At 37.3% G+C, this 24,867-nt stretch overlaps 1 protein-coding gene across 1 annotated transcript in view; it reads right to left on the reverse strand.

The window, feature by feature from the left end:
* Positions 1 to 2,934: 2,934 nt before the first annotated feature.
* Positions 2,935 to 24,867, reverse strand: part of LOC129102112 (calcium/calmodulin-dependent protein kinase type II subunit beta) — a 40,415-nt gene continuing 18,482 nt past the window's right edge. Inside the window, exons 11-21 of the mRNA XM_054612093.1 lie at positions 23,385 to 23,468; positions 21,985 to 22,027; positions 20,686 to 20,757; positions 19,013 to 19,050; positions 11,133 to 11,198; positions 9,022 to 9,066; positions 8,430 to 8,475; positions 6,347 to 6,422; positions 4,964 to 5,058; positions 4,646 to 4,882; positions 2,935 to 3,840 (exon numbers count right to left, since the gene is read on the reverse strand). Coding sequence (XP_054468068.1) covers positions 4,647 to 4,882; positions 4,964 to 5,058; positions 6,347 to 6,422; positions 8,430 to 8,475; positions 9,022 to 9,066; positions 11,133 to 11,198; positions 19,013 to 19,050; positions 20,686 to 20,757; positions 21,985 to 22,027; positions 23,385 to 23,468 — 801 coding nt within the window. The 3' untranslated portion in view covers positions 2,935 to 3,840; position 4,646. The remainder of the gene's footprint in view (positions 3,841 to 4,645; positions 4,883 to 4,963; positions 5,059 to 6,346; positions 6,423 to 8,429; positions 8,476 to 9,021; positions 9,067 to 11,132; positions 11,199 to 19,012; positions 19,051 to 20,685; positions 20,758 to 21,984; positions 22,028 to 23,384; positions 23,469 to 24,867) is intronic.

Raw genomic sequence — 24,867 nt, forward strand, 5'->3', positions numbered from 1 at the left:
CTTCATTCACGGCGCTGCCTCGAACAGAACAATAAACATCGACCTTTGTTCCGAGTCACTGATTATCTAAAGAGCAAGCGAATGAACTTCCTGTCCTCACAACGTCACCAGCAGACCTCTCTCAGTTATACAAGTTTTACTTCAGTTAAAGGACAAAAGTACTTTGAACAAGATGTACTAAAGTATTGTAGGTAGAAGTACTCGTTCTGCAGTATACTAGGGATATCTGGTTCAATGCAACATTATTATCACTGAACTATTAATGTTACAGCAGCATGTTACTGTGAAATACTTTATATACAGTAAACTAGTTTAGTCCAGTGGTTTCCAACCTAGGGGTTGGGGCCCTCCAAAGGGTCTCCAGATAAACTTGAGGGGTCGAGAGATTATTAATGGAAGAAGAAGAAGAAGAAGAAGAAGAAGAAGAAGAAGAAGAAGAAGAAGAAGAAGAAGAAGAAGAAGAAGAAGAAGAAGATGAATAGGAAGAAAATATATATTATTGAATAAATAATTATGGTTTAATCTGATAATCTAACGTCATTCTAAAATGGGCCATTCTACATAATGAGTACTTTTAAATTTGGTACTTCAATTTATATTTTGATGCAATTCTTTTTGTACTTTTTTTGTACTTTTGAAACTTGGATGCTGTTACAGTATTTCTACGCTGTGGTATTTATTTATTTTTCACTTCCTCCAACACGGCTGAGATGTGGCGTATAAGTATTAAGTGGTATCAAATAGAAAAATACTCAATAAAGTAAAGTACAAGTACCTCAGGATTTAACCTCTTGTGTAAGTCTATTTCCACCAGTGTTCTTCTCTCCTCTCTGTGTTTATTGAACCGACGTCTTTACCAGCTTTGTGATCAATACCCACTGATTGATTGATTGATTCCTGAGCTGTTTCTTCTGCCTCAGGTTGACCTCTGACCTCTGGTACACACACACACAAACACATCCATGTCGTGATCAGAGAGAGGAGTAATGCGGATCTCTGCGTTGTCATTTTTATTGGTTCACACACCGATTACATCTGATCACATGTTTAATATTGATAAGACTTGGAATGCACACCGTCGTCATCATCATCAGTATAATAAATCTTTAAAAAAGAAAACCAGAGAAGCTTTTGTTTCACACACAGAAGCGTTCTTTTACCGCCACACTCGTCTCCTGCTCATTAATAGAAAATAAATCCAGAGGCTCTTCTGAAGCAGTTTAAATAGCGTTTGAGAGGCTGAATACTAATGAAGGGAATCAGGATTAAATAGACCTAAGTGACCAGTAATCCCATTACAGCTCTGAGACTAGCAGGGTTTGGACTGGACAGAGAGGAGCAGCTGTTGGTTTTGGTTTCAGGCCCTTTATGGGAGTTTCACTGGTACTAATGGTGATAAAATACTTAAAATACAACCTGCAGAGCGTCTGTATGATGATAATGCAGGTTTGTTAATGAGACTCAAACACAGGGTTCGATTGTGAATTTGATTTGCAGTTTTTAAGGTTTAGTTTCAATGTGCAAAAGAGATAAAACTGACTTGTTAAATTCTTACTTTTAACGACAAAATGCTGTCTGTTTCATGCAAAGTACAGAACAAAAGGTATGTTATACAGACAGCTCATGTCAGCAAGAGTTTCAATAATTACAACTTATTTTATTCTTTTTTTATGTATCATATATATGGAAAAAACTCACTTATTTTAAATCAAGGTTGAATTATTTTCTGTTTATTTTATTATTTCTTAAACTGCACTGCAGCTTTTATTATTTTATTCTATACGCGTCTTATTCTATTTTAGCTTGTTTATATTTTTTATACTCTATGAATTTTAATTATTTAAATGACCCTTTATAACGTGTTTTTTTTTGCACTTGGTCATATAATTTTTTTATGCAAAGCGTTTTGAATTGCCTTGTTGAGGAAATGTGCTACATAAATAAACTTCTCAAAACTTAAAAAAAAAAAGAATGTTAGCCTAAATATTTTATTAGTTTATTTAACTCTTATTATCTTTATCCATATTTTCTTTTATAGTTTGATATTTTATTCTCTTATTTGCTTGATTTTGTCAACTGTATTTTCAGTTTTGCACATTTAAACTTTTGTGAAAATTGAGTCAAAGCGATCCTAAAATTTTGTTGAATATCTTTTTAATATTAATTATCTTAATTTACTTTTAAATGTATTTGTCTCACACTCTGCTCTTTAGATGCAGTGGTCCAGCTCAAAGATCAGAACTGTGTGATGAACCATGTATTTGACTCAGATTTACAGTCATTTTCTGTTGTTTGACAGTGGCGCCCTCTTGAGGACGGTGTGTTCTTTGTCACAAAGCTGGGAAAAAAGGAGAGCTCTTAACCAGAATAAATGAAATGTTTTTAGAATGCAAAAAAAAAGAAAAACTAACTTTGATAATTTTTTTCTTAAATCCTGGCCTATCTGTTTGTGTTGTGTGTGTGTGTGTGTGTGTGTGTGTGTGTGTGTGTGTGTGTGTGTGTGTGTGTGTGTGTGTGTGTGTGTGTGTGTGTGTGTGTGTGTGTGTGTGTTGTGTGTTTTCTTGTGAAGAGCTAAGCAAAAATCTTAATTTCAAAAACTGGAGAATAATCTAAACTTAGACCCTGATGTGAAATCTGACTTGTGACATTCTCCTCAGTACTGGTCTGCTCCTTAAAAAATGAAAGTGATTTGGTTGTTTTGTTTTTTTCTTTGATAAAGCGAAAAGCTATTTTAAAATCTGATCTGGATCCAGCATTTCATATCCTATATGTCTATATCCTCGCCAGTATCCTCTTATACTACACTCATCATATCAACACAAAAAATAGTTTATGCACTTACAAAGCCCAGAAAATAGAGGCAATAGATTATAGCTCAAAAGCAGTTCAGTCCAAAAAAAAAAGAAATCAACAAAATGCACAATAACACCCAACTTACCAATGTTATTAACTTGCAATATCATGCAATTAAATACCATCTACAGCATAACTGTCAAGTCACCACGATGAAATGTACATAAACAGCCTCATAAATTGTCATAATTTCAGTAGTTAGCTTGCAATGTTCAGTACACAGAGACTCAATTCAGAACGACGGTAATATGTTGGCATGCTGCTTGGTTTTCACCGCGGCTCAGAGGGGATCCGATCAACACACGGAGGCGTCGGGTCAGGGGTCAACTACACACTCCAGAGAAAGAAAAGAAAAGCTCCATTGAAATAAAACAAATCGTATAATTAAACACACCCACTGGTCTCTTTATCTGTCAAAGAGACACGTGTGGGCCTGTTTGTTGGTTTTCACACAGGCAGCCTTCAAAGTCGTGCAGAAAAAACAGCCACTGGTATTAAGTACACAGGTAGGAGTCATGCTCGTCATTAAAAAAAAAAAACAGAAGATACAAGAATGAAAGGTTTTAAAATGACTAATAAATATACTGTACAGTCGAAAGAGCACAACAATAGACTGCAGCCATAATAATAACACGAGAAGTTAAGTAACGATAACGTTATGTGTGAGGAGAAGTAAAAGGGTGGATCTTCAGCAGCACAGAAATGAAGAAGAAGAGGAGGAGGACAGGTGTTGTCCAGGTGTGTTGAACGACTCGCAGCCACAAACTGAAGTCGAAGACGCAGGCGAAAGAGTTTCCTTTTTGTTGTTGTTGTTGATTGGCTGCTGTAGTGTTGACGTGATGACAGAAAAGAAGGGCGAGGTCGGCGACCACGATCACAAAATATCAGACTCCTTTTAAGCCATCCTCCATCTTCATCCACCTGCACCTCCCTCTCAGATAATCCTCTTACTCCTCCTCTGCTCCTCTCTGCCTCCTTATCAGTCTCCTGGAAAGACATTAGATACACAATTAACAATTTACCTGCAAACAGCGAGTTTAAACGTGCAATAAGTGAGTTTTTGTGCAACTTTGAGGCACCAGAAATAAGCTGTTAAGTTGATTTGTTGAACTTGTTGTCAAACAGTTTCTTATTTCCATATTCAGTAGTCACAGAACATCATGATAATTCATAAAAAGTGTTTGTTTCTGTGTCACCTGATGAATTTAATCTAATATTCTCTCTTTTTGCTCCGTTTTTGGTCCCCACCACCAAAAATAAGGGAAATATTTGCCTCTCTAGCTGCTAAATGCTCCATTATGTTCACCAACTAGTCTCTAACTGAGTCGCAATCTCATAGCTAAAATTACAACATCACATTATGTACAGTATCTGAAACAACGGAGAAGAGACATTTAAAAGCAGGTGCAGCGATCAGAGACTATGGTTTGAAGTGAGTTATTAAAGGAAGGTAACGGAATGAGGGTGTGGAGTTTCAGCTTCTTTAACAACCCGTTCCAGTTACTTTGAGCAGAAAACTGAAACAAGAGGCGGCTGAAGGAGGTGAGAACTTTTGGAAATGACAATGATGACAAAATAGCTACAGTGTAAATTGCAGTTATAACTGATACCAGTGGATTAATCTGCCGGTATGGAGTGATGACCATCTGACTAGAGAGCTAAAAGATCGCTGTTTGAATATCAGTGTGCCTAAGGGATGCTTGTTGGCAGATTTTGTTGCATTCAGACACCCTGTTTCTAGTCGTTATGCTAAGCTAAGCTAAGTTCTGTACTGTGCATGTTGTTTCCGTACCTCATCCCTGCAGCGGGGCAGCGGGAGCTCCCGAGCAGTGGAAGTGGACGTTCTGCCACCGGCTCTCCCTGCGGTGCCACACCCGGGTCTCCTCTGATTGGCTGGAGCGGGGTTGGCCCTGCCCGTCCACGAACTGCGTCAGGCGGATGTAGGCGATGCAAGCGGCCTCATCCCCGATCATGTGCACGTGGGGGTTGAGGATGGTGGTGTGGATGGGTTTGCTGTTCTTGGAGAGGACTGAAGGGAAATAAAAAGATTAGAATTCACCAACAACTCAGACGTTAAAGTTGCAAAAACAAATTTAGATTTCTGTCTTACGATTGTCAAAGTAAAATCTGTGGAAGTCCATTCCCTCCACCAGATTACCAAGCCCCTCGGGCTCAAACGAGGTCAGACCAGGGTCGCAGATCTTCCTGTAAAAACATGCAGGAGATAATTGTCAGAATATCACATTTAAATACCACGTTTTAAAGTGCTAAATGTGAGTTTATACGTCCTTAACACAGTGAACAAAAATAATGGATGGCGTTATTTCAGCGACTCTCTAGCAGCATTATACTGCTGAAAAACAAAAAACAAAAAAGTACTTTGGCCCCGCCCCCAATGTGATGACATCATCATTTCTCAACATCAATATTACTTTTCTATTATCGTTTCCATTAGGCACTAGTGTAAGTATAATTTCTTATACACTCTATATTTTTTGTACTCTTGGATTTAATCTTTGTTGTTATATTTTACTTTTTCAGTTTTAGCTGAATTCTTTACTTTATTTCTTTACATACTCTTATTGCTATTGAGTTCTGTTTTTTAATTGTGTCAGTATTATTTATTTTACACGTATTAATTGTTATTTTATTGTTCATATATGTTTGTAATTTTTATTCTATTGTTTTTTTTGCTATTCTTCTTTTGTAATATTTAGTGAAACTCTGGCTCAAGAATTTCCTTCAGGATTAATACATTTCTATCTTATCTTATCTTATCTTATCTGATCATAGTACCACTTTGAAGTAGTGCACCATTTATGTATCCGTATTGTCCCACTTATATCTGTTCTGTATGTGCTGCTAATGTCTACCTGAACGTTATGTCACTTAGTGTCTCGTAATTTTTCTGATAATAATTTCTGATTCTGAAATCTTGACTCAGCCTTATAATTCTGACTAAGAACCTCATCATTTTGATTTAGTATCTCAATAATTTGACTTAGTAAATCAATAGTTTGACTTATTAAATAGTTAAAGACTTATTATCTCAGAATTTTGATTCAGGATGTTGAGATCTTGACTTACTAAGTCAAACTTTCTCATAAATTTGACTTTGTAACTGAACATTGTGACTCAGTAACTTTTGACTGACTATGGCTTCACTACCAGGAGTATAATACTTTCCATCGTGCATATCTTTCCATCTATTCTCGTTCTCCCAGAGTAAACAGCCCCACCCCCCTCCCTCCCTCAATCTGCCCAAGCATTAATCTTAATTGTGTGGTAGAGAGAGGATACAAAAACGACTGTAATTACTCTTTAATCTTTTAATGCAAAGATAAAACACATTTGTCCGTCAATCAGATTAATGGTTCTCTGCGGCTGATGGACGGAGCTTTAGTGCTCACTTTTGCAGGATTGAAATCAGACTTTTCCAACGAGCTGATGGGGGGGGGACAAGAAACAAGACAAGAAGAAGAGGTGGACTCACGCGTACGCCTCAAAGTCTCCATTGTTGACAGCTTCAATGAGCTGCTCTGTGATCTTTATGATCTCCTGTTTGCGCGCTGCAGAGAAGAAAAAGCAAAGTGAATGTTTGACGATTCAACCTCTTTGTGAAGCAACAGTTCACTGAAGCTCTCCTGCACTGAACTATCCACAAACATCATTAGACACAGAGGAGGAACTCACCTAAGAGCTTGTCACTCATTTTAAGCTGCAAACAAAAAACTACTTCCATGCAGAAAGTTGTCTCCCTCTCCATGACCCCTCGCCTACATATCCACCTTTTCTTTCTTCAGAAATGTTCAAATCTAGACGCCCCGTCGCTCTCCACCTCCATCCATCATCCATCACATCTCTTCTTTGCATGTGAGGCTGCTTGAGCTCATCACGCTATTCTTGTCCCAGCGCTTTAGATGAGATTTACTGTGTCCTTCTCCCCTCGCTGAGAGGAAGGCTTAGCTCACTCTGATTGACTCTCTCTCTCTCTCTCTCTGACTCTCTCTCTCTTAGTCACAGTTTTTTTATGCCTCTATTTATCCGTCACAAATCTTATCCTTCACAAATCGTATCCCTCAATTCAACAAAATAAGCCAAACATTTCCATGTAAATTAAAAGTAGCAACATCAAAGTATAAAATTCCTCCATTCAATATTTTACTTAAAGGGCCAGTTCACCCAACTACAAAGAAAATAAATACTTACATTTTTAGGTACATACCTGTATTTTGGGTTTCTACTAGAACATGATTACATGCTTCAATATCAAGAAACACATTTTTTTTCATACTGCCTTACTGAATAAAGCTGTATTCATCTTTTGTCTCAATATTTAAGTTAAAGGGCCAGTTCACTCAAATTAAAAACAAGGACAAATCATGATCATTTTCAAGTACATACTCATATTTTTAGTTTCTACTAGAACATGTAAACATGCTTTAATGGTCAAAAAACACATTATTTTTCTCATACTGTATGACTGAATATACATGTCTTCACCGTCTGTCTAAAACACTCTGTTTTAGCGCCTGTCTCTTTAAAGAGTAACTAATCCACAAATTACAAAAAAAAATACTTAAAGGGGACATATCAGGCAAATTTTCAGTTACATACTTATATTTGGGGTTTATAGTAGAACATGTTTACATGCTTTAATGTTCAAAAAACACATTATTTTTCTCATACTGTCTGTCTGAATATACCTGTATTCACATCTGGCTGAAACGCTCTGTTTTAGCGCCTGTCTCTTTAAAGAACAAATAATCCCCAGAAACCCAGAAACCACTTTTGTCATTTTCAGGTACATACTTATATTTTTGGTTTTTACTAGAACATGTTAACATGTAATGTTCAAAAAACACATTATTCTTCCTCATACTGTCTGTCTGAATTAAACAGTATTCACCTTTTGTCTCAATATTTCACTTAAAAGGCCAGTTCACCCAAATTAAAAACAAAAATACTTTAAAGGGGACAAATCATGATAATTTTCAAGTACATACTCATATTTTTAGTTTCTACTAGAACATGTTTACATGATTTCATTTTCAAAAAACAGATTATTTTTCTGAAACCTTCATTTTGAATAAACCAGTATTCACTGTCTGTCTAAACGGTCCATTTTAGCGCCAGTCTCTTCAAGGAGTAACTAATCCAGAACCATTTTTCATTTTCAGGGTTATAAATGTATTTTGGTGTTAATATTAGAACATGCTTACCTAATTTAATGTTCAAAAAACATTATTTTTCTCATACTGTCTGTCTGAATAAAGCTGTATTTACACTATATTTTACTTAAAGGGCCAGTTCACCAAAATTGCAAAAAAAATACTCAAATCATATATATTAACAGAGAAGAATGCTGTTGAATCTGCATGGATTCACATTTAAGATAAATGGTGGTGGTTTTAAATTGGGAAATATTTTTGTCACTATTATTATTATTATTTTTAAATCTTTTTCTGTGATTAAACGTGTGTGTGTGTGTGTGTGTGTGTGTGTGTGTGTGTGTGTGTGTGTGTGTGTGTGTGTGTGTGTGTGTGTGTGTGTGTGTGTGTGTGTGTGAGACCCACCTTTCACATCTTCATCCTCAATTGTGGTGCTGCTGTCAGATGATTCCTGCAAAATGCACCGACAAAAATGTTAATTACCAAAATAATTAAAACATGCATTCACCCACAAGCACACAAATGCATGCAAACACACACACGCACACACATTTCTTCTACCAAATCTACAACTTAACACCACGTTTTTTTTTTATTTGCCTGCACAGACACAGCTGTACGTGTGACTCAGCAGCACACGACTGCATAAACACGACCACATGACGTTTCTGTCACACACACACGTCTGAACGGTGGAATGATGACGGATTAATCTGCTGACACACACGGATTCCTCAGCCAGCAAAAAAGAGAACCGCTGACTTCCATTTATCTGAACACAGAGGGGCAGTATAAGACAAGCCAACACCTCACAGCTCCAGAGTCGCTCACACTCTATCTCATGCATGAAACACAGATATTCAACGAAAAATACACAAATCCTGCTTCTTCCAAATACAGCTTTACCCCACAATAAGTGAAGACAAGGGTGAGAAATGAAGAAGAACAGGACGAGGAGGGAGGAGATGGAGGGAGGAGGAGGAAGAGGAGGATGTACCTTGGTCCCATCTATTGGATTATGGATGACAGTAGTCTGAGGCTCCTGGAGGAAGAATGAAGAGAAAAATGGAGAAAAGACAGAAGCAGTAGAGAGGGAATGTTTTATGTTTAACAAAATGAGAGATATAGGAGGAAGATCAATAGTGAGAAATACATGGAGGATCAGAAAGAGTTAATGATGATGGATGTAGCAGCAATGCTAATGATTGATCTGTACTAATGCAATATTTATTATCTCTCTCACATCATTTTTGTCCCATTTTATAGATATGAAATCAATAAGAATCACACTTCTATAATATGACATATAAGTATTGTACAAAGTTTTTTCGTCTGGTGATATTCTGTTTTTTCTTTCTGTCAATAAATCCCATAAAAGCCACAAATACTCGCTAAAGAATAACACTTGAAATGAAGAAGGCACTTGCAAATGACAAGGAAGTACAAAATGTAAAACCATACTTTGGTGTTTCATTTTTACTTCTTTACTTAAGATTTCATTCAACCTTTTTTTTTTTTTTTTTTTTTTTTTTTTTTTTTTTTACAAAAAGGAACCAAAACACTGGCAATGAGGAAGATCTTTGGGAAGATAATAATGAGAATAAATATGAAACTAAATTTAAATCATACCGTCTAAACTAAAAAGGAAATCTGGTTTGAATTGAAATTAAACACTATTACTATATGTGTTTACAATTTAGTCAATGCAGATCTCTGAGCCACAAATACTCAAAAATGTGGATTAATCCGCCGCTGAAAATAGTCCCTAACAAATCCACTATTTCCTCCTGTTTGACTGATTAAAAACTACTGAGACATTTTATATTTTTGTGTTTTTAAAGATTGACGTCTTCAGGACGAACCAATGGAGCTGAGAGCCACAGACAGGAAGTCAGACATCATTGAGAGACGGACCAACACGTTGTTGGTTTGAGTCTTTTCATGGGATTTGTTGACAGAAGAACACAAAAAGCTTAACCTTCAACTAAAATATACAAATTATATATAGAATAGTTCCACTTTTATGTAAATAAACCTGTGAAATCTGTTAGAAAGTCGTCGTTATCATGTAAAATAAAACACAAAGCCTATAAACACTACACTGTGAAACATATATGTGTTTTAATACATTCTCTTAAATGTTAATTATCTATTTGTTGTTGTATATTTTTAAATCTTAGAGGAAATGTTTTAGCTCTTATTTGCTGTCTTGCAGAGAGGTGATAAAATGGATTCCACTCTCATGTTCGTACATAAAATATGAAGCTACAGCCAGGAGTTTGTTAGCTTAGCATAAAGACTGGAAACAGGGGGAAACAGCTAGCATGGATGCAAAATGAACACCTCTGCACAGAGCTGCTTCAAAGTCTTTAGGCTGAGATACACTAATAGTAGTGTTGGAAGAAGTATTCAGATCAGTAAAAGTACTTATACCTCACTGAAAATACGCTTCAGCCAAATGTTATTAAGGTACTTAATAAAACTTAGTAAATGTATCTAGTCCTGGTTTTCCTGGATCTGGGTCTGTCCACGGTGGACTGGTCTCTGCTGGATCTGGGTCTGTCCACGGTGGACTGGTCTCTGCTGGATCTGGGTCTGTCCACGGTGGACTGGTCTCTTCTGGATCTGGGTCTGTCCACGGTGGACTGGTCTCTGCTGGAGTCTGGTCTGAAGGAATTTCTGGTGAACCTTCATGATTTCATCTGGTTTCTCCAGAATCCGACCCGGTGGCTCCGATGACGAGCTTTAAGAATAACTTTATAGAAACAGACGATCTTCTCTCTGATGGTCTCGTTTACTGATGGAGGTCTATAGAGGATCAGGACTAACCTGAAACTGGTTGAGAACCAGATAAAGGCTCCTCACAGTACCTTTAAAGTACAGTACTTATAGTAATTGTACTCATAGTCTCCTGGCTGTAGCTCCACACTCAGTACACAAAGATGAGAGAGGTTTGGATCTTTTCATTTCACTCTTGGCAAAAAAACGCGAAGAAACGCATTTACCAAATTGTCAAACTATAACTTTGACTTAATACCACTTTGATCCAAAGTGCAAACACAAGAGTATTGATCGGACGGACTGACGGACGGACACAGAGCTGCATACCAGTGCAGCAGAGGTGTGGCCTTTGGGACTGGTGACTGTGCTGTTTCTCGTGCTGTTTGTCTGCGGCTGTGCAGGAAAACACAAAGTGCTACATTAGTGCTCAGCAGCAATGTTGAGAGAGGCCATCTGCTGGTTGTAAAGTGGGTGGTTACTGTGTTAAAAAAACACAAAAAAACACAAGTGTAATACAGGTAAAAATAGCAGAAGAGTGCTCCAGAGACAGAAATAGTGGGCAGAGAGAACGGAGTGCACTCAGAGAGCAGACGCGCTATAGATCCAAAAAGAAAGGTTTCCCAACATTCTCCCCACAGTTTTTAATTAGATAAAACGGTTTTAAACAATTCATAATTTCCATCCGCAGTGAAATCGAAATCAAATCCTAGACAGAGCGCCGATATTTCAACCTATTCTCATTGGCTTTCCCCCTGAATCTGGATGCTTTTTTTGGCAGATGGCCAAAAACCGATGACAGCTGTGCACCTCTGCAACATCTGTCAGATATAAAAGGAAAACATCCATTTTGTCAAACTAAGGGCATTAGCATCTCTTAATGTATCCCTCTGCGGGTGAACGGCATTCAGACGGCTCATTTTCAGCAAAACGAGGCGCTTATGAAACAGCACCATTCACATAAAGACACTGCAAACGGCCAACAACATGCTAAATATACAGACTCCCTGTTTCATAAGGACTCACATCACAGCTCTTCCTTTATGACAGCATGCACACACACGTACACACACACACACACACACACACACACAAAGCGACAGACACGACGAAGAAGATTCATGCTAGAAACCAATTAACTGTATTTTTCTGCTCGTTATTTTCCTCGGCAGGGTTCGGCTGTAATTGTGTCGGACAAAAAGAGACAGAAACTAAATTCTGGCCATTATAGGGTGAAGATGGAAAAGTGTAGGAGAGAGAAATGGCTTTAGAGGTGATGTAAGAACATGGTGTAAAAAAGTAGATCCTCATGTAAAAACAGAAGGTCATCAAACTGACAAAACACCTCCAAAGTGACGTCAACAATGATGGAAAATGTGCACAATACAGGTATAAAAACTACTAAACTAATCAAAAGGCTGCTCGGTTTCCAAAGAAACTGAAACAAAAATGATCTTATATATATCATACCATCGTCTACGTGACATTTTTTGTGTGTTTTCCTGCAAAAGTAGAGAACTTGTTTCAATTTCTGCTCGATATAAGCATAACGTTTTCTTCAAAATAAACTTCTGTCCTCACAGGAAACTACTAAGTTAAGTTTAGGAAAAGATTATCATAAAAAAAACTTCTGTAGTGCCTTTTGTGAAGTATGAGGGTTACACGACAAACACATCAACGTTGACTTGAACCACGGTTTACTGGGTGAAAGATTGGCCTCGTGCTGTTCTTTGCGTTCTTGTTCATGACAACGTGGCATATATATATGACATCTGACTTTTGAGAACAGTGTAGGCAGCATGACGGTTTTGTTTGACTTGATTTGGGCTGCAACAAGGGATGCAACCAACGGTGCATCATTATTGAACACATGTTTATTTTTTGATTAAGTGCCAGAGACATAAGGAGGCAATTATCTGAACAAAGGCCTACCTGATACCATGCATAGTCATTAGAATGTATATAAAAAGTGGATGTAGTTGTTTTGACGTCATCCATTGGTTTGTGGTCTGCGGTTTTGAAGCCTGAAGTTCTGCATTTAAGCCGTCGCCATCTTGTTTTTTTGCAACCAGTGAACAGAAGTCACCTTATTTGGACTGCCAAATTATTATACCTATTGTTGACATAAAAATTCTTGCAGCTTTAAACTACTACTTTTAACTGTCACACAAAAGTTGCGTTCAGGCATGAATAAAGCATCTGATTTTGTTTTTTACAATTACAATTACTGACTTTAATTTAATTGACTTGAGTTTAATTTGACATCTACATACAGTCAACTGTTACAATTTCTTGTCTTTTGCTGCTGGAAACAAAGACGTGATGAACAGATGACCTATTAAAGAAACATTTAAGTCCAAAATCATGTCTGCTCCTATGATGCTTTTACATATCTAGGTAAAAACATGTTGATTAAATCTTATGCAGCTCTAACAGGAACATATTAAGAGACATCCCTGAGTAAAACAGGAAGCATATGACTGTTTCCGTAGCAACTGAGGTGACCCCATCTGTCCCTGGCATTAAGGTCGGCCCATTAGCGTCACCGAAAAATCAAATAGCCAAAAATATTCAGCCAGCGTTTTTCAAAGCATCGGATTTCCCTCTTTTGAAGGTATTTGCTGTGATGTTTATCCTGCTGGCCATCCAGCCAAACGGGATAAACAAGCATTCAGCTGTTAAATCTCATTTAAAGGGACCTCATCTGTGCAGCCTTCTTCTTCTGTGGTGTCCTTATTTTGTGACTCTTTGCTGGAGAAGCAGAGGACAGCCACAGTCAGACCAATCAAAGTGGTAATCATTAATTGAATCATTTTAAGCATTAACGCTTATAGTAAACTGTTCAACATCTGGTAAATAGCTGTGTTTTCGTTTGCCTCATTCCATGAAGATAAAGCATTAAAACTAGTCCCATATCCCTAACAATTATGTTAAAATGTGCTTTATCATTTCACCCTTAGCTAAGCCCCGCCCCCTGGTTCTACCACGGAGCCCACACTGTCATTAACTGCAATCCCTAAAGAAATATTACCTAATTTTCTCTCAGTTTCAGAGAGAAGCAGTCAGAGCGGTCTATAATATGTGTTTGTTTTCTGTAAAGCCGAGTAGGTCCTTATTCACTGTGGAACTTTCAGGACCTACACCCAATTTACAACGTAATTTATGTGTTTAAAACTGCGATTGTAATCCAGTAGGAAATACGTTCCCCTTGAAACTTAACTGAGAATGCAGTTTAGTTGTATGGGAACACCGTTTTGTAGGAGACAGGCTGCTGAAACACGTTAGCTTCTTGAAGGATATTACAACCACAAAAATTGGTAACAGGAAAAAAATGAAAATGAATCTACAGGTGTGTTAAAAGCAGGTTGGCCCACCACTTTTGTTCCATACTGTTAAATGGATCGCCATTACATTTTTTACAGACATTCATGTTGCCAAGAACATGAACCATACTGGCTTTGTGATTCCCTGATGTTTCCTCTGGCACCATGCAAATAATTTGTGGTTTTTTTATTTAAAATGTCTCCACAACTATTGGATTAATCACCTTGAAATTTTAGTTCCCCAGATCATGCTTTAAAGCAATACAAAGGATGTTTGAGGAAAAAGGGGAATGCCGTTAAGTTTTGTTTTGAACTCTGAGAGTCTCAGACACTCTGAGAGAGAAGGGAGGAGAAAGTCATGAACAGAGATGTTTCTACCAAAAAGTGTCTTGAAGGAGATCAGAGAGGATGACGAGTAACTGACGACAGAAACACAAAACCACCCAGACTGACGAAAATCATTTGACTCCTCAATAAGAGTTTCTGTTAGCACGGGGAAGGTGATTTATATTCCTACTAAATTAATTATCTTTGTAACAGGAGCACAAAAGACTAAAGTACATTTGCAACAGTTGTTGATAGAACGAACGCTGTGGGAGTGAATAATGATGTTTCATTTTGCAGGAAACGGAGGCAAGTGGTTTATTCGGCTTGCACATCAATTACATCCTCTCATCTGAGGCGCACAGCCATCAATTTTCTGAGTCACAGTCTGATTCATCAAACATCATTTTAGATTAACACACTGAGCTTTTAACACCAGATGATGAAAAACAGTGTTTGGTCAATTTGGCTTCAAACAAGTGTAATTTAACGTGAAGCTAAAGGACTGAACACATCTGTCAGTTGTTGAAATATATTGTGATGGTTAGTGAATTCAATACATGTAATTAAAGCAGCGTTAATAGAGACGCCGTATACGTCTCTGGTGTGGACCTGTCAATCAGTGTGTAGCCCCGCCCTAAAGCATCCCCTGCTTTATGGTCTGTTTGACTCTAAATGGAGCATCATTTACTAAATGAACATCATGCTGTATTGAAGAAGACTTGAAACTAGAGATTGAGACCATAAACTCATGTTTACAATGTTTACTGAGGGAATAAATCAAGAGAGAAGTAGAGTCATTTTCTCATAGACTTCTATGCAACCAGAGGAGTCGCCCCCTGGTGGACACTAGAGAGAATGCAGCTTTAACACATGAAGCTTTGGCTTCAATTTCCAGAACCAGAGGTTTCTGCCTGGGTACGAGGCTGCATGGGGTTCTTCACTATGTAAACTGGGAAACAAAGATTACTAGATGAGTTAACTTTGGTTGAAACGCTCGTGATTTTAAGACATTTAAGTGACATTTAACATTCTTTTTAACAGCTTTTACATTTTAAACATGGAATTGGAATTTGCATCACATTGAAATATAGTTATTTCAGTTTAAAAAACATTTATATGCAATGTAGATGTTAAAAGAACGTTCAATTTGCAACCTTATTTAACAACCTAGATGGCTTTTAACCCGCAACTCATTAAATAAGTACTTCCTATTTAGTTCAGTTTGCACATATTCAGTTTTGTCGCTCAGTATCAGGAAATCAATAAAGTAAATACCGAAAAATAACATTGTAAGGTGTTTATTTGGGTTTAAAAGCTCCAGAAAAGGTTTATTTCTGGAGCCACCATTCCTCAGATAAACTGTCGTCTATCATTATTTAATAATTGATTTAAACTCTGTTTCATTGCCTTTATAGGAGCTATTGTACCTGCTTAGAGAGAATAAAAGAGCATTTATTATCAGTAACAGACTGGAAACTGAGATGTGATGCAGACAGAGAGAGACAGCAGAGCGGGTGGCTGTGCTAATGCAGGAATCCTGAAATAGCTCCGGGGTTGTGTGCATTGGTTTGACGTCAGGGTGCAGCAAAGGGGGAGCCGTGATTATGTAATGATAGATTAATCATCTGGTGGGAAATAATCTGAGATTAGCATCGGGCCACCCGAGGAGAGAGGGGGAGGGGCGGTGTGCAGAGGGAGAGAGGAAGAGGAGGAAGAGGAGGAGACGAGGAGAGGAAACCAGCAGATGATTCACTGTTAAACATAATCTACACTCCTTCAACTCCAAAAGTTACACTCCTCCCCAAAATAATAAATTGTTTTACAGTGTGCACAAATTGTTGTCTGGTGCAAAAAAGATCTTCTGCACATAAAGTTACTATATTTTGCGTATATAAGATTCATGTATTTTGTACATAAAACATTATCTTGTGTGAACAGGATAGAAATATAATCATCATATATAATCATAAAGATATATTATTGTGCAAACCAAATAAAATACATATCCTGTGGACACAAAATACATATTGTGAACAAAATAATATATCTTGTGCAAATAAAGATAGTTGTTATTTCAAATTATTGAAACAATATCCATATATTCTGCACATGAAATGTTATCTTGTCTGATGAAGTAATTATCTTGTGCAAGTTAGGTCCATACCTTTAGCATAAAAGCTTTTCTCTTTTATTAATCAATCCATATTTTAAGGACACAAAATCTAAAGTTTATGTCGGCAAGATCTACATCTTAACAAGAACTATATTTTGTGTACAAAAAGTTATAATCATGATGCAAACAAATCCATATCTTCTTCAAATGAAGTACAAGTTATTATCTTGTTTAAAACAAGATGTTTATCTTATGGATGCAAAATATTATTTCGCGATAATAAGATATGATCTTGTGCTTTAACACATATGACAAGATATAATGTAGCGTGAACAAGATCCATATTTTATGAACGTTAAATAATCAACATATTCAAACATAGATATCTTGCATAAATGATATCTTATATCTTAGTTATGACAATAACATTTATATATTTTAAACCAAATTTCTAATTATCATATTTAAACAATATCCATATCTTCTGCACATAAAGTATTGTCTTGCATGAACAACATATATATGTCATACACGTAAAGATTTAATCTTATGCGAACAAGTTCTGTATCTTGCATGCACAAAATACATCCATATCTTGTGCATATAAAATATAATCTTTCATGCACAAGTTATTTAATGGGAACAAGTTATAATGACATGTTCACGTGTGCACAAGTTTGGGACACTTTTCATGCTTCTGGAAAAAAAAAAGCTAAAGATCTATATTGTATGTGCAAAAGTTAGCACAATAGTACATCTTCTGCACAAGATAATAACTTTTGTGCACAACATATGGATGTTGTTCATACAACATAAAACAAATATCATCCTTCTGGGACTTTGGGAACTCTGTAAAAAAAGATCTGTGCATAAAATTCTTCATCTAAAGACAAATTTAACCAATAACCTGTAAAAGAGTGTTCATTGAACTGCTCATCCAGAGTTTATACAAAGACTTCACACTGACTCATGCATAACACACATGCGTAACAAACCACACACACACACACACACACACACACACACACACACACACACACACACACACACACACACACACACACACACACACACAGGAACATCAGTTTGCAGCGGTGCATTGAGTGCATTGAACACCGAACAAGGACACATTACAAACACTTGATGGGATGAGGAGGAGAGAGGAGCTAACAGAGGAGCACCGATAACGTCAGTCTCTGCACCATCAGCGTCTGAGTGATGAAGCAGTGCAGACAGTCGGACTCTAATGAGCTTTGATTTGGCACCGGAGAAACATTCTGGGAGAGAAAACGTCTGCAGGGGAGTGATGCAAAGCTCCCATCAAACCAGCCAGTAAGAGAGGAATAACCCTCAGAAGTGAGAGGAGTCATCCTTCAAAATAAAAGTCTAAATGTCCTTGTCAGATTAGTTAGAATGGTAAAAAGTATACTTGATTTTGTGTTGTTTAAACAACCTTTGGAATTAAAGTTACTGTGTGAATTTTGAACACACATGGACACTTTTATTTACCTACTTATTTATCAAACATCATTGCAATCCAGCTATTTATGTTAAGGTTCTTAAGGTTTTACACATTTCACCTGTAAGCATCTTACTGTGTGTCGGCGTTACTTAAAAAAGGCTTGTTTCGCACACATTTTTGCACATTTTTCTGCACATTTTATTCTTACTTTTTATGTTAAGACAGGCCTTTTTAGGAAAATGCATGATTATGAACATTTGCAAGTCTTTGAAAGGTTTTGGAAATTTATCAGTAAAAATGTGCTTTAATTGTGTTATTTGATGATGGTTAATTACATGTTGGTTTAAATTATGTGATCAGTATTTCATTGTTTTAAATTTTTTATTATATTGCATTATTTAATAGTGGTATATAAGTGTATTTAAACTTGTGTTTTCGTCAGTATTGTTTATATATATTATAGTTGTATTATTTATTATAATCAGTGTATTGTCTAAAAACAACAACACATCTTTTTGAACATTAGCTAGATTCTTTGTATAACATTTCATGATTTGTATTAGACAATTTCAACAACACGATTATTTGTGTTGTTTATCAAGATTGCTATATTACCCTTAAAAAATATCACTTTACTTGGCAATCATAAGGTGAAAGAATAAAAGCGAAGCCAACATCTCAAAAAGTATTGATGCATCTCAGAGTTACAGCGTGAAAGAATCACAGACAGGACAGGAAATGACATAAACATTATGCTTACACTGCGCCTTTAAGGCCCAAAAGAACATCTTTAAAAAAATATTAAAGTGAACGTCACAGCACTTTACAAAGTCAAACCACCCCGAACGCCTTTGATCGGAATATTTATGGAATAATAAAAGTAGATCTGAGTGCAAAGGTCGTCGGAACAGCGGTAAGGATGTGAGAAAGGAAACGAGGCGAATGAAAAACGAGGCGAGGAGAGAGGAGAGAGGAGCTAGCTCACCTTCACATCAGCCTTCTTGTTGAGGAGACTCTTGGCTGCTGCAGAGAAGCAGAAGGACACACCCTCAGACGGCAGAGTACACATCATACACCCTCAGAGGACCACGGCTCTCTGAATCTGCTCACTCAGACAGACCAACGCTGATGCATGCTTTAAAAATTCAAGGGAACATGCAAACCACCAAACAGTGACAATGCTTCTCCCTCCACATGTCCTCCACTTCTCCACCCTTCAGGGAAGAGAAAACACCGGACAGGACTCATCCCTCCCTCGAAAAAAAAAGAAAACCCTCCCTCCGTCCAAAAAGAGACTCCATGCAAAAAGACATTTAAAAACCCAACGAATGAACACACATTAAAAACAAACCCTCCATCCAACTGGCACCTCCTCGCCCTCATCCAATGCCTAGAGCGTTAGATAAGCAGAGGGCATCATGAGGAGGCAAAAAAAAAAAATCTAACTAATTCTCCATATAATCCAAATACACTCACACACATGGAGGCACGCACAGCCTCAGATAGAGGAGGGGGGGGATTAGGAGTGAAGGCATGCTGGGAAGTGGAGTGGAGATGCAGGTATGTGATAATGGGTTTATTAATCTCAAAGAGTAGACTGGATTAGTTTGAATCACTGCAGAGTTCATAGATGTGCAAGAAATGAAAAAACACTTTGGTGCAGCAAAAAATGAAACATGCAGAAGTGATTAGATGTGTTGCATTAATGCTGTTCTTTGAAGATACAAGAGGAAGAAACTGCACAAAAAACATCCTCAGCTTGAAAGCTACACGACTTCTTTTTGCACTTCACAGTTAAACTGCATCCTTTTCTCTAAGCACATCCGACAACCGCATGCATTTTGTCTCATAATTCCCCGGAGGACATGTGACTGTGTTGCACAACAGAGACGCCGTAACCCATGACGAGCAGAAGATATCTGAACTGTAATACTCTGGGCTCCCAGATGAGAGATGAGAGGCTGCTTACCTTGGCAAACATTCGGGAAGCATTAGCAGAGAGGGGGGGAGATTTAGGAGGAGAGATTAAAACAAGCTGAGGGACGGTGGAGGAGCGTGTGATGTTGTGACTCTGGGAGGGATTTTTCATTTAATCACGTTCTCCGCAAGTTCAGTGAGAGGAAAGGATGTGAGGTTTTAGGAGAGGAGAGGTTAGAGATGTAAAAAATATTAAGAAAAAAAATACAGAAGATGTTTTAATGTTCGGAAGAGTCTGGAGGGGAGGCATGATGGGAAAAAATGAGGAGGAAGATATTTTGTTTGCATTTTGAGAATAAAGTAGAAAAGTCGAGAATAAAAGGCAAAACGTAAAGAATAGAATTGAAATGTTGAAAATAAGATCGAACTTCCAGTATTAGTGACAGGCTAAAGAAAAAATAAATCAGAGGACGAAGATTCTTTTATGTTGAGAATAAAGTTAAATTTGAGAATAAAGTTGAGAGATTTAGAATAAAGTTGGAAAGTTGAGAGGAAAATTGAAATGTTGAGAGTTCAGAATAAAAACAAAATGGCAAAAAAAAATGACGTCGAACTGTTTGGAATAAATCTAAAAATTAGCTTCAGCGCTAATACAGACATTTTCCTCCCCTTATTTCTTTTCCCCTAATAGTCTAAGACTCTGATACTCTTTCTGTAACGGTACAGCTCAGGTGAGGTTACCTTGCTCCACGATGCCGGCGGTGGTTCCAGCCACAGAGCTGACGGAGGCCGGCGCTGTCGTCTGTCGACCGACTGAAACACAAGAGAGAGGAAGACAGAGTGAGACGGTGAGGAAGAGGAGGAGGATGGAGCAGTGGTCATATATAGGTGGAGCTGTTTTTTAAAATATAAGATGGACAATATTATATCATGTCAGAATAAACTACAATTTGTGTGTTTTCTGCCATCCAAAATTGTTCTACACATTTTTATGCAGATGACACTACTCTTTTTGCCACTGGCTGTTCGGTCAAACTTAGTCTTCTTTTGATACATTAAATATATCTCTCTTAAAACACAAACTAGTTTTAAATTCTCACAAAGCTGCAATAATGCATCATGATGTATTAGTTGATTTGTGTTAATAATATGAATGTGCAAAGTAACTAGCGCTACCAAATACATGTAGTGCAGTAGCTAGATAGCCAGCTGCATAATGAGTATAATTGAATAACTTAATGCTTCATCCACACACCCTTGTCACAGCATAGGAAAGCACCATATAGATTCACCTGATTTTGTAATGATCCGCTAAATATAATTGAAGTCTATGGAAAAATAAAGAAAAGGCTTCTGTTGTGCTGTGATTGAAAGGCTGCATTTCATTTATTTTGTATTTCCAGTTGAAACCTCTGAGGGTTAGTTACTCTTAAAAAAAATGTAAATCCTCTGCAGCATTAATGTTTTATGCCATTTTATGCCATCACATGTGACCATTACATATTCATATTTCTTGCATATATGCAACGCTGCAGCTACTATTTATAACGTCCAGGTACCGATGGAGCAGTTCACATCCTGTGATTAAACACGGTGGGTTTTGAAGGCTGATGATAATATTGCTTTATTGTAAATGAAGCATTTGTTTGAAGCCTGGTATGGGCCGGTGGAACGAGATTTATTCCTCCACAGCAGCAGGAGACTCAACACGAGTCCTCTCTCATAACAGCTGATCTAGTTACGTGTGACTCTAAATATGATGAGTTGTTTACAGAGAAATTGTTTTATTACTTCATGATGGATCAGATGTCGACAAAACGAAGAGGCTCAAACTCAAAACGCCTGAGAATCAAAGACAAACAAGTTATATTGTAGCACAAAAAAACCAACTAAATATCTGTGCTGTGTTTCCTGCTCGCTGTAACGCCGCCGCCCATCAACCCGCTGTGTGAGTTCGTGTATGTGTGAAGAGATGGCAGAAGACAGATGGCTCGTCATCACATCATCACGTCCTCTCGTTTCCACGAGGCTGACACTCACCAGAGAAGTTCCTGGAGACGAGCATGGTGGTCAAAATGGCGCCCTGAGGAAGAAAAGACGAGGATGAGCGTCTTTTAGAAATACACGTTTAAAGTCACGACGGCTGATCTGAAACATTTCCATAAAACTTTAAACCAAAGTCTGAAGTGAAGGCCGTCAAATTTACATAAAAGGCTGGTTAAACATGCAGAGAGAGTTATAAATGTGTGCCTGACATCACTGTGATAAATGCAGTGGTGGCAGAAGTACTTCAGTAAAAGTACTAACACCACAGTGTAGAAATAATCTGTAAAAGACCTGCATCAATTAAGTAAAAGTATCAACATCAAAATATGCTGATATCGATGTTTTTAGGTTTCTAAAATACAATATGCTGCTGCATTACATTCCTGTCTCTTTCTCCAAACTCCATCTACTGTAGTAATACACAAACTATGGAAAAGTACTTCATACAACTACACTTCAAAACGTCACAAAATAAAGTTTCATAATCCATCAATGATCCTGAGAGACGACAGGAAACACTCCTCTTCCTCGTCATCATAACATTTATAACTCATTCTCTCTCTCTTAAAACTAATTAGCTTTACTGGTATGACTAATAATAATAATCATAATATTAAAAATAATTATTATTAATATTAATATTACTATAATAATGATTACATAGTTATTATTATAATATTATTATATAAATAATAATAATATTAATAAAACCTTTACTTAGAAAAGCCACTTTACAAAGGATATAATTATTATAATTATTGTAATAATAATAGCATTAATAATAATAATAATAATATATATATGAATGATTACAATAATTAAAATAATTATAATAAGTATAATAATAACTAAAATAATACATTTTATTTAGATAAGCCACTCTACAAAGGAGATATAACCGAGAGAAATACTTAAAAACATACATCACAGGAATAGACATGATATGTTTCATAAGTTTCATAATTTCCAAAGCTAAAATATACGTTTTACACAAGTGAACGAAATAGATGACGAGATCTCTGTCTCTCTTTCTCTCTCTGTCTGTCTCTCTCTCTCTCTCTCTCTCTCTCTCTCTCTCTCTCTCTCTCTCTCTCTCTCTCTCTCTTCTCTCTTTCTGCACATGAGGCGCCAAATGTCACACGAGCTCTGGGTCTCTTTCTGTAAACGTGAAGTCCTATCTGAATAAAACATTAATGTAAAAGTCACCTCTGAAGGACGAAAGACGTCACTTAAACAGACAAATGAAGCCTGTAATGTTATATTGATACATATCTAATGTCTGAAAGGGGCCTTAATGGATATAAGAAGGGATGGGGATTATTAAAAGAAAGGATGGATTGATTTACAAAAGAATTAAAGAAGCAGAAACATCTTTTTTTTGTTCCTGTTCACACCTTGAGTTTCCTCCTGGCGTTAAACTTCTTCAGGCACTCGACTGTCTCCTGTCTGTGCATCATGGAGGCCACCGTGGAGCGTTGCTGTGTTCAGACGAGAGAGGAAAAGAGATGCTGAACATAATAAATCATAAAAACACAACAGTAGAAGAGCAGCTCTCTCTGACGCTGACAGGTTTATGTGGGCAGGAGCTGTCGCGGATAATCTGTTGATTCTGAGGCTCTTTAGGTGACAAAAAAAAACATGAAGGCAGAATACATCCAGCTCTGCTTCTGGTGTCGTGACAACCATCGCTCTTATGTATATATATATATATATATATATATATATATAGTGAATGTGTTTTATGTACATTGTTGAATTCTTACAGGATGATAAGACATTTTTTTCAGCATGATCGGTGACAGGAAACATTTCAAAACATCGCTGGTTGTGGGAAAAATGTCTGAAAAAGGTGTTTTTTACTTTTAAAAAACTCACTTTTCCTCACTTTTATACACAACAAACTATTCCAGATTGACTCCCTCACTTTCTGTGTTGTTTTTTTGGCAACCAGTGAACAGGAAGTGACCATATTTGGACTGAGGAGGAGTGACGTAGAGACGCCGTATACGTCTCTGGTGTCGACCTGTCAATCAGTGTGTAGCCCCGCCCTAAAGCATCCCCTGCTTTATGGTCTGTTTGACTCTAAATGGAGCATCATTTACTAAATGAACATCATGCTGTATTGAAGAAGACTTGAAACTAGAGATTGAGACCATAAACTCATGTTTACAATGTTTACTGAGGGAATAAATCAAGAGAGAAGTAGAGTCATTTTCTCATAGACTTCTATACAACCAGAGGAGTCGCCCCCTGGTGGACAGGAGAGAGAATGCAGCTTTAACACATGAAGCTTTGGGTTCAAGTATATTTTAGTTTATAAGAACATCTCAGGCAAACTTCAGAGTTTCCTGTGTGTGTGTGTGTGTGTTTGTGAGCTGAATATCCTGATATTTCTGCACACACACACACACACACACACACACACACACACACACACACACACACACACACACACACACACACACACACACACACAGAAGTGTTTATCCCAGCGTTCGGTTGCTCTTTTACCCTCCTGTGGGGAACAAATTGTCCAAAGATAAGCTGACCCAGAATCTGCTAGTACATCAGAGATCGCATGTTTGGAAACAGATGGTGCAGATATCTGGCAGCTCTGGACAGATGTTCACTAAGTTCCTGTTGGAGGATTTACAAATTGACATTTAGGGGACGTCCCCCAACACAGGTGTGTCACATGACAGTGTCACATGACACGAGGAGAATCCTCTTGAGCTTGATGTGTGAATTAGTTTCATTATTGAACTGTAAATATTGATTTAAGAGGATTAAACTGTGATTAGTTCAGCATGTATTCCAACACTGCTAACTCTATTCTAATCTTCTGTGTATATTGTGAATTCTGAAAAAAACATTTGA

The sequence above is a fragment of the Anoplopoma fimbria genome, chromosome 14 (genome assembly GCF_027596085.1).
Source record: "Anoplopoma fimbria isolate UVic2021 breed Golden Eagle Sablefish chromosome 14, Afim_UVic_2022, whole genome shotgun sequence".
Lineage (NCBI taxonomy): Eukaryota > Metazoa > Chordata > Actinopteri > Perciformes > Anoplopomatidae > Anoplopoma > Anoplopoma fimbria.